Source organism: Nestor notabilis, unplaced genomic scaffold (genome assembly GCF_000696875.1).
Source record: "Nestor notabilis isolate BGI_N333 unplaced genomic scaffold, ASM69687v1 scaffold7309, whole genome shotgun sequence".
NCBI lineage: Eukaryota > Metazoa > Chordata > Aves > Psittaciformes > Psittacidae > Nestor > Nestor notabilis.
In genome coordinates this window covers 45,214-56,087 of record NW_009944049.1, presented here as the reverse complement: position 1 = coordinate 56,087, position 10,874 = coordinate 45,214, and the positions used below count along the sequence as shown (strand labels likewise).

Sequence of the window (10,874 nt, the reverse complement as noted above, 5' to 3'; positions counted from 1 at the left end):
AGGGAAAGTGAGCTGTCAACATCACTACACAGTGTGCAATGTGAGGAAGGGACACACTTTACACTTGGAGGGATGTTGGACCCCAGGGGATTAGGTAGCAGCTTGGACATTGGGAGACCTGCCAGATTTCTTAAGAGTCTTCCTTTTCTAAAGGGAAGATAAGGTCATGTCAGTCCATGTGGAAAGAAAAGGGGCTGTGATGCTGCACATCTTCACAAACAGACCTTGCAGAAGTCTCCTCTCAGCATCCAGGGCAGTAGTTTATGTCTTCAGCTGCAGCAGTAGGATCCCCTGTGCAGATCTCAGTGGGCAGACCTGTGGTGCTCCCCAGAAGGAGGCCAGCCTGGAGCTGCTCATACAGCAGAGAAGGGCAGCAGGAACCAGTGCCGCTGCCTGACTCCCAGCAGGGCTGGAGCTGGTTTCTGCAGGCTGCCTGGACTTCTCAGTGATATTCACTCTGCTGTGATTCATTTTGCTTTTTATCAATAAGAAACTAAAATGAAACATGGTTTACAATACCAGGATCTTTACAAAATGCTTTGTGCTCTTCTGTTTAGAAAAATAAGGAAATGATTACTGTCATTCAGGTCCACAATATGACACAGGCATCACATGCTGCGGGGAGCTTTTTGAGCAGCAGTTGGGCACCATGCCACTGAGAGAGGGCAGATCGTTTCTCCCCAGCTATGTCCTGTATCCCTAGGGAGCCAGTAAGCCACTGCCTCCCCCAGTGATAGGATGCTACATTGCCCCGTTGTGGGGCAGCACTTCCAGACCTTGATGAGTTTTACTGGCCTCTCAGCCTCTAGTTTGGGTGAGAAAAGTACAGTTTAGCACTCTTTTTTCCTGAAAGGTGGGCAACCTTTGGCGGAGGGAGCTAATAGCATAGGTTCTTGTTTTGTCTGAGTTGTGCTGGTCTCTGCTGCTGACTGATGTATTCCAGCGGCAATGAGTTAAATGCAACACTGACAACAGGCATAAAACCAAAGTAGAAGGAGGCTGAAGTCTCACGCCTCGGAATGCTAAAAGCAGGTGACTCCTTTGCAGCCGGGGCCAGCTCTAGCACTGAGGTGCTACCGGAGGTCAAGCTGAGGCTGCAATATAACAGCGATAAAACCTCTCCTGGCCAGTTATGAGCAGAGAGCGCTTTCCTGGGGACCGCTGGTGCAGGGATGGGCTGTGCTCGGGCGGGTGTGCGAACCCCCGACGCTCGCAGGGTGAGGGGGGAGGTGACACCGGCACAAGCAGCTTCCGACGGGCCCTGCCGCGACGCGGCCACTGTCTGTGGTGCCACCGTGTGGCTCGAGCAGGCGGCGGGGGGGACACCGGGGCTGGGCCGGCTCTGAGCAGGAGGGGGATGCCTCAGCCTTTTGTCCTCCCTGTGCGAGCAGCTGAAAGGTGTTTCGGGTGCGTGGCCGGTCGGATGCCGCTGGTGGAGAGCGGAGCTGAGGCTGTGAAGGTGGGAGGTAGCCAAGGCTGACTTTACTTGTCACCTGTGGGTCTTCTCCTCGCCCAAGCATCTTGGTGTTCCCCATTTCTGTTCCTGAGCCAGGCATTGCCTGTCCTGACGGCCTATGAGTTTAACTGCTGGAGATGAGAGGCAGTGGGGTGATGTTACTTTTCCAAGTAAGTAGTGATAGGACACGAGGACACAGCCTCAAGCTGCACCAGGGGAGGATTAGATCAGATATTAGGAAAAATTCGTCACCGAGAGCGTGCTCAGGAGTTGGAATCACTGTCCCTGGAAGTGTTCAAAAAATGTTGATGAGCCCATTAGTGACATGGTTTAGTGGCGGACTTGGCAGTCCCGGGAAAAATGTTGGGCTTAATGATCTTAAAGGTCTTTTCTAACCTAGTTGATTCTGTGAATCTATGATAATGAAGAGAACCAGGGAAGGAAAAACCACCAGGATGGGAAGTAGGGGACAGGTGCTGTATTTCTTCTGGATTGCCATAATGACACAGAAATAATGCTAGAAAAAATGACTGACATAAAAAATGGCTTCACTTACAGATGTGAAGCCTTTCCCCTAGAGATGCTATACCTTTTCCTTCCTCTTCTCTGCCATTCCCATCTCCATAGTATTATGTGGTTTATGTCAAGTAAAACATTTTCTTTCATAAGCTTCACATTGGCCCAACTTCATGGGACCTGAGCATGTTAGTTCACCTGCTGCAGACATTTCTAACGCTTGTTTCCTGGTGGAAGCCATGGCTGTGTGCACACACAGAGGCAGAGCCTCTCCAGCTATTACTGCTCTCGTGTGTGACTGCACTGGGTGCCCGGGCAGCAGGCTGGGTCTGCTCCTCTGCCCCAGGACCAGGACTGTCAGCTGGGCTATGCTCTGGTCAGCACGGGCAGGCATAAGACATTGAGTGTGGCCACAGTTCTGTGTCACCACGTGTGGGAAAGCCCAAGTTGTAGGAATCAATCCTACTTCACCCAAGATGGGTTTTTCCCAGTCTCTTCAAAACAAAAAAAATGCAGAACTAGCATCTACATCATCACAAGATGAGAAATTCCATCTCTTGTAAATCCAGCTGTCATCACCGAGTCATGTGAGCTGCTCTGGATTCCCACCACTGACTCTAGTATTTCTACACAATTATTATTTTAGCAATGATCTTCAGCTACATTTAACGTGGGAAATGGGATCAGAAACAGCCACTTATGTGGGGAAGTTTATATTGAAAATACAATACACAGGTACATCCTTTTACTGGTGAAATAGTTTATGCATGATTTCAATCTGAAGACAAAGCTTTTTCAGAATACTTATTCAGACATTTTTAAGGTTTAAATATATAGAAGTCAAAACTTGAGCAAAAACCCTAATGGGCAGCTAGGCTTTTAGCAAGACCTAGAAACACTAGTAATTGTTCCCCTTTAATGTTTGTAGACATTGCATTTCCCTTCACACAGTTAAGCAGTGATTATTTGGGGGTGCTGGTTGGCTGATGACTACTGTGGTCCCCTTTGGGCTGCCCAGGCCACATGAGAACCATTCCCTCCTCAAGTCTGGACCGAATGTTGGATAAATGTCACAAAGGCCATTGTTTGCAAGGGTCTAAGCACAGAGGTAGCATGAAGAAGTCACCTTGTTGTGAACATGGTGTTTGAAGATGGTGGACCACGTTCTGGTCTCTTTGCAGGGTTTTCATGACTGTTGAATCTTGTTTGGACAGTCACCCCTCCCCCCCAGTTGGATGCAGCTGTCACAGCTCAATAGAGTTCAAAGACTTGGGGTTGCTCAACCTATTTCAGAAATGAAACTGGAATTTCAATCCCTTTGTTTATCCTGTTGTAACTCCATTGATTTACTTGGCACTCCAGTTTTACAGGGTTATAACAGGACACCCTTATCTAGGAGACAATAGAAGACTAAGGCATGGATTTAAGTCAAGGCTGTTGAATTAGCTGTCAATCTTTCGTAACATAAAAATATCACATTTGGCTAAAACTCAACTCACATTTAGCTGCAGAAGAACCAGATGCAATGTTAACTATAATAGTTCTCATACATCTAAACTAATGAAAAGACAGTTTTATGCTAGGGGCTGCATAAACTGTGTTTAAAAATGATGGAATGATGTTTTGGCAAATGTTTTATAAGACTTGTAGCATGAAAGATAAAAGACACAATTTTTCAGATGTGATCCCCTGTCCCATGACATTCAACATTATTGAAAGGTAAGCTTTTGACTCTGTGGTAAGTTGCTGACCAAAGCACAACACTAAGAGAGTACAGTGCCTTTAGGCAGTGGGAACTGAGCTATACAGAGTATATGGTCACTAAGTAAAGCTATGGAGGCATCACAGCTCCAGACTACCAGCCTAATTAGTGTTCTCGCCCTTCTCCAGTCACCCTGAAAACTTGATTCTTTAGATGGCAGTTATAGAGATTTCCTGACCTATTCCACATTCTCCCCCCGGCTGTTGTTTTAACACCAGCATCCCCCAGATCTGAGCTGCTTTCTCCTTCCTTCACTGACCTGACACTGAGAGATGGTCTCTATATGTCTCCAGGTCATCTTGATGCATAACAAATGCACGTTCAGCAGCAGCCACGTGTAGAACCCAGCTAGTGTTCAGCCAGCTTGGCAACTGTTAGGCCATTTTGTTGTCATTATAGAGTTTGCCCAATCAGTAACTTTTCCCTCACAACTTGGAAAATATCTCAACTGAGGCCAAAAAAGAGCATTCAGTGGTTTTTGTTTGGGGAGTTATGTCTCTGTTAGGATTTCAGCTGGGAGGAGTCCCTGGAGCAGCACCTACTGGCCAGAGGCACAGATGTGGTGACACCAGGGATCTTGTCACTAGAGGCACCAAGACGTGCAGTGTGGACAGATGGGCAGACAGAAACACTCTGCATCAGTTCTTTCAGGCTCCTACAACTACAGCCCTGTTTGAGCTGCATCTGGGCAATTAGACATAAGGGAGAATTACTGGCCACCACTGAGGCCGGCTTTGGGCCATTGTTGAGTGGCAGGTCTTGGTGTGCATCTGCAGGGATTTTGACCTATGGCTGCATGAACTCCCATCACCCATGGGAAAGCTGCAGCATCTTCTCGCACATCTGTGACAGGAATAGTCCTGGGAGGGCCAACTGCAGCATCATAGCTGTGGGAACAAGTTCAGTAATTCAATAAAAATGGGTGTTTAACTGAATGCCAGGCAGAGGAAGGTTAGAAAGAAGGATAATTAATAGGAAACACTGGTTTGTGTCTTCCTGCTGTAATCTTGCACTGCAAAGTGAAGGCAGACTAGGGATTAATCTCTTTCAGGTGCTTTCAGGCTTCTTCATGCAGGGCTAAAGCAGGGCTTGTCTCACTTCCTGCACATTGGGCCCCTGAATACTCCTTCTGCCCCTTTGCAACCACATCACTCCCCTGGGACAGTTGCAGCAATTGCTGGAGTGGATGATTAGTAACAGGAAATCAGTCCTCTACTCACAAAAGTTTTGATGTATCCAGAAAAAGAAGTAAATACATGGTCTGCTTTTTGCAATCATTCCTCTTCTCCTCCAGTTTTCCTGGAATTCCTCTCTGTGGCTTGGGATCTTCTCCACTTCTGCCCCTGCATGTACGTAGATAGGTAGCTGCTGTCTCTCCTGGGTTTTCTGCTTGACCTTTCTCCCCCTAGCCAAGCCACTCAGTTGTCTTATTCCCCTGCCACTAGTTCCATTACTTTTTCACTCCTGCACCCTCCTCCTGGCGATTCTGATCTAGTATAGTATTCTGTAACGGATCTGCTCTTGTCCTCATGCTGTTGCTGGGAGCTGGCTCCGGAGGCAGGCTGTACTTTATCATGCGCAATGTTGTGCAAAATGGTACAGCCCAGAAGTGTTTGCTTATTACTGCTGATACTAAGTTTTGCCCTTTTAGTGTTGCAAGGCAGATTGTTATTGCAAAGGCTGGCTCAATAAACCATGTAGAACCACAAGAAGAGTAATAGTAATATGATCAGAAACCAAAATGCTTAGTTTGGAGAAGCAGAAGTTTTGGCTATAAACAGTCTAAAATTAATGCATACGTCTTTCAGTTTAAAGCAGGATTGTAAAAAACCCAGAAAGCTGGTAGGGGATGAGCTGGCCTATACAAGATAAATTATCTAGTCTTGTTTGATCTGTCAGTCATAACAATGCAATTGTGTAGCCTCACTGAATGATTTATATGTTTGAGTTTACGACTGGCCCTTAGGCTTATTGCAGATCCTCAAGCACACAAGTCTCATGTTGGCTTTGCTCTTGAAAAGGCAAGTGGCCAAGCTGTGGCACTAGAAGTAGCTGTTCAGCTCTATTGTCTGGGTTAGGGTTAATCACAGCGGCTTGCTTCTTTCAGTGCTGAATCATCAAGGGGAAAAAATGTAAGCTTGGCAGTAAAATACTTATGTGCTGCACTGTAGATTTTCAAGCTTGCCTTTGCAAATTAAAACCAGAAGAATATATTAAAGGGAGGGCTCAGAAAGCTTGAAATGGCTTTTTTCCCCTTCAATAAGGTATTTTATCCATAATCTTAAATAGAAACTGTGCTACTGAAAGCACTTTTGTAGCCCTGGTGGAATAGACAGAGTACAAAAATAAATATAAAAAATGGAAAAGGTTGTTCTGGGTCAGGAAGAAAAAGGTCTCTTTGTGCCAACCTGTCTTCGATGGGACTGTGAGAGGAGGCAGTGCTGTCTTCCTCTGAGCACAAAGAAGCCTCTGCTCAAAAAAGGACATATAGGCTCTTCCAAACACAGAAACAGCAGCAACTGAAGCCTGCCAAGCTGATCTGGAGACCTGAGAAACACTTTGTATATCATTTAAAAGAGAGAGGGAGTGGCTGAACTCTTCTGGTATTGCCAGACCTCTTACAGAATGAGCTATAATGGGTAGGGACAGGGATTTGCTGGTTCTTTCTGTGTGCAGAAAGACACAGAGCCGTGTTTGCAGGGCTCCAGGAACAGAGCATGCAGCTGTGGCTCCGGAGCTGGCCTTGGAGAGTTTCCTGCTGCCTGCTCTCCAGGCAGGCGGGCTCTGGCCCAGCTACGTGCATCCACACTTATTTATATAAGTGCACATACTGGAGAATTATCTTTGGCCCTCGCAGAGCTGCAGCCTCCAAAACATATGCAAGCATTGGCAATAGGAAACATGAGAAGTCCAAACACCACATCAGCACACAACATTTAAGACTTGCTGTAAAGCAAGGTCTGGAAAAAGCAGACCTTTTCTCTCTTATTTTTATGTATATTATTTCCTAACAATCTCAAATATTTTCAATCATGGGTGTTCACAGGCAGAGCCGTGGCTGACAAATGGGTCATATGGCAGTTTGTACTGTGGTGGGGAGGGCCTTTGCGGTTTGGGCAGAACTGGCCTCTGAAAGCAGAAGAAGCTGCATAGAAGTCTCTAGTAGAGAAATACAGAGAGAAAACAGCATGGTATGCTACAAAAAATGTGAGGTTTAGATCTAAGCCTAAGCTTAGGTTTAGGACTCAGGAAGAAGGACTCAGTTTTGCTTCTAGTCAATGAGTGAGTCTTTGCAAGCTCTGAGTTTGTGAGGGACATTCTGGGCCAAAAGTAGTGGAAAAGCTCTATCTTGTGCTGAAGAACCACCCCTGCTTATCATATACTGAGATGAACAACTTTGGTTGCCATGGGAAAGGTTTATCTGAATTTGGGTTCCTCATCTAAAAAATAAATCTATCCTCTTCAGTCAGCATCTTTGTAAATAATAGCCATGTTGCTTAAGAGATTGCCCCTCCCCCTAAGTATGATAAAAATAATGAACCCAGGTAGCAGACAGTCTGAAACCAGCACTGTCTGTACCTCTCCTGTGCTAACATCTACTCCTGCTCACAAAACGATCCAGTCCTCCTGTGAACCCAGCTACAGAGTATGACTTAGAGAAATTTTGCATGTCTCTTCCAACAGCTATCCATTGCTTCCCAACACCTCTCCTGGCCAGCTCAGCAGAAAGAAGCATCTGCTAAAACACAGTGAGGCTGCTGCTGCTTCTCAGAGAGCCAGAGCAGGGGGAAGCAGCAGCACCATGCCCAGACCCTGCCTGCTGCATTTTCCCTTCAGTTTCCTCTGCTTGTTCCAGCATGTTGTCAGAATACCTTTTTTTGCTCCAACTGAATAAGCAGAATACTGAGAGACCATTGAAAGCAGGTTTATGCCACGTATCAGACTGACTGATGGCTATAGCACTCATGCACAGTAGTAGCAGTCTGGGAGATGGTGTGTGCCTCGGTTTTGTGATTTGATCAGTGTATGCTGGAAAGCCAAACAAAAAGGGCATTTGGTCATGGAGCCAGCAGAGGGGAAGTGCCTCTTACCTTTGAGGAAACCTGAGCAGTTGTGGAAAGACCATTCATACTGCCCACATGAAACCATGAAAAACTGTGCTTGGCACACATGAGCCTCTAGTCTAAAATAATAGCTACAATGCAGTCATTTTCTGCTGAAGGGAAAAGAAGTGTCAAGTATTTCTTAAGCTACCCTTCAAGGTAAGGAAGGGGATCCATTGTTGACAATGCTGCTGATAACCAGAGACAGTGTCACTCATCTCACTGGGACGTGGCTGAACTTAAGGCAGTCCCATCCACACCAAGTTTCCCCTCTGATAGAACATTTGGCTGGCTCCAGACTTGTGTCCAAGGCCTCACAAGCTGCTACAGGTGTAATGGCATTAGGATATAAAACCACCCAGATTCAGAAAGGTAGTGATATTCAATTTTATCAGCAGGATTAATTGCTGGAGCTCTTAATAACAAGAGATCACTCTTTTCTCTTTCCCAGCTTGCATTGTACAAAAGGTTATTCCTTGATTGTCCGCATATGTAAAACTACATGCAGTATCCAGCTGAGATGAAGCTTCTTTAGAAATACCTTGACCTAAATAACTAACTCACTGAGGGGATTGTGCCTAACTAAGGGAAACACTGAAATCTATAACAGAAGGCACTGTCGATGAAGCAGGTATTGTTTACTGCTGTTAACATAATGTACCAAGTCAGGAAAGAAGTTTGCATGGATATAATTTTTTCCAGCTTTCTGCTTACCAGACCTTGCTGGTGTTGGAGATGGGCTGTTTCTGCTAGTTCTGACCCCTCATTTATTTTATGAGGTAATGTGGATCAGTGACAATTCATAATATAGAACCAGACTAATTTCCAATTAAATGTCTCCCTTCAAGATAAAATTCCAGGGTTAATTTTGTTCTCATTATAATGATTTTATTTTGGCTAAAGAACGATCAGCTCATTAGCAACACATGTGCAGATGATTACATTTAAACAAACATGCCAGGAATAGAAGTTTAAACTTAGTAGAAAAAAAAAATATGAATTTGGTCTTACAAGGACAAATGCTCAATTCACTGAGTAAGAAGCTACATGCCAGTCCCCTGGTGAGAGCTATAAGGAATAGAAACATACCTAGATCTCCAGTACATCACAAGGAAAGCAGACCTGTTGGTGTTTAAAAAGCTTGTGCATAGTGGCTTACCTGGTGAGGCAATGATGAAGACAGCTCTGATACCTTGGTAGCAATCTTTTTCTTTAGTTGCCAATGTCAGAGAAGGGTAATATAGAATTGTTGGCCAGATGAGAAAAAGAGGCCTCTCCTTGGCCACCAAACCATGTTTTTTCCAAATCAGAGTGCTTCATTTATTTGACCTAGCGAATAGAAAGCTAAGGAAGGGAATCTGGTTGCTCTCTGCAATCACACGATGAAGGCATCCACCAGGGAGTGCAGAGAGCTATTTAAGCTAAAGGACAATGCTGGCACAACAACAGATGGTTATAAACTGGCCACAAATACTTTTAGGCAGGAAATTAAAAGGCAATTTCTAGCCATTAGAGGAACAAGCTTTTGGAAAATCTTTCCCGTGAGAGCAGTTGGGCAGGAAAATAATTAGTTTTAAGATGTTATTAAAAGGATTATAAAATGCAGTTGCTAGAGATAGGATGAAGTGAGATGGGGAAGAAATACATCCCCTCATATCCACCAAAGGCTTAATTGCTTTACAAGAAAGGTATGCACAGTGGGACAAATAGATTTGTGAGGGGAAGATCCATAAGGCATCTTGGTATGTATAGAAGGACTCATATGGACTGTTAGATTAAAACAGATTACTAGAGACCTACACTTTCATTACTGACATTTCCTAGGCACCCAATTTACAGTTTTTAAGCATGCCTAGAAATATTATCAAGTTGTCAGGGCTGGGCAGCTCAATGTCTGTTTCAAATATAGGCCTGATTTCTTACACAACCACACTTCAGATATATTGTCAAGTCCTGGGGCTTGGCTACCAGTGAGACCCCTAAGCCTGGGCCAACTGCCAGGGAGGCCAGCATATGTGCAAGTGCATGAGGCAACTGGGAGACCAGTGGCTTCAGGGGGCAGCTACTGGGTAAACTGGGGTCCAAGTGTGTCTAGGCTGAACTACTGGAGGGATCCACCTGTGCTTCTTTTCCATCAATGGTCTTTCATCATGACTAGCTGGTGTACTTGCCTATACTGTGTTTTCTCTTTGTGTATCTATGTAATATGTCCCTGTTGGGAATACATGTTTGTCCCTGATATGGCTGGACCTCAGGGCATAGAGCTACAGCAACCCCTGTGGGGCTACCAGATTGGACAATTCCTAACGTAGGGAAGTACAACAGAAGCGTGACCCATAATGCTTTTTTTTTTTCCCTCTTTATTTGCAGGTCAATGCCAAACTGTACAGAAAGGTATGATGTGACTTTGCCCGCTGCCCGTGGAGAATTTTGAAACCTTAAGTATCTCTTAATTATTTCTGACAAGTTTTCCGATGTTGGTGCTATAGTAGGTCTTGTTCTTAAAGATGATCTCTGTCACACAAAGCAGCATTTTGCTGCTGTGACAATGGCATTTGTTACCAGTCAGAGACATTAGCAAGAGAAGGAGGCTCAAATGTAGGCCCATTATTATAATAGCCAGTCATTTTATGAAGAGACATCTATTAGTCCCTTTTTACTTCCGAATAGGTTGAAGGTATTACCAATGTTCATCCTTCCTAAGACCTTTTAACCCGATTTCTTAAAATGTATTAGGTTTAAGAGAATATACATGCAAGCACATTTATGGGTCTGCTTGCTTGTGAGTCAAGTCCCAGAATGACTTTTTATGTCTTTGGGCAATTTCAATCAAACTTCACAGAGGGGCTGCAATTTCAGAGATATTAAAGTCTGAAGATGTTCTGAGGGCTGGAGCACCTCTCCTATGGAGACAGATTGACAGAGCTGGGATTGTTCAGCCTGGAGAAGAGAAGGCTTCAGGGACTCCTTAGAGCAGATTCTAGTGCCTAAAGGGGAAATCTGGAAGAGGACTTTTTACAGGGGATATAGTGACAGG

At 44.9% G+C, this 10,874-nt stretch overlaps 1 protein-coding gene across 1 annotated transcript in view; it reads left to right on the top strand.

Moving 5' to 3' along the window:
• Positions 1–10,874, top strand: part of CPZ (carboxypeptidase Z) — a 33,001-nt gene that overhangs the window by 1,573 nt on the left and 20,554 nt on the right. The window contains exon 2 of the mRNA XM_010022234.1: positions 10,208–10,231. Within this exon, the coding sequence (XP_010020536.1) occupies positions 10,208–10,231 (24 nt within the window). The remainder of the gene's footprint in view (positions 1–10,207; positions 10,232–10,874) is intronic.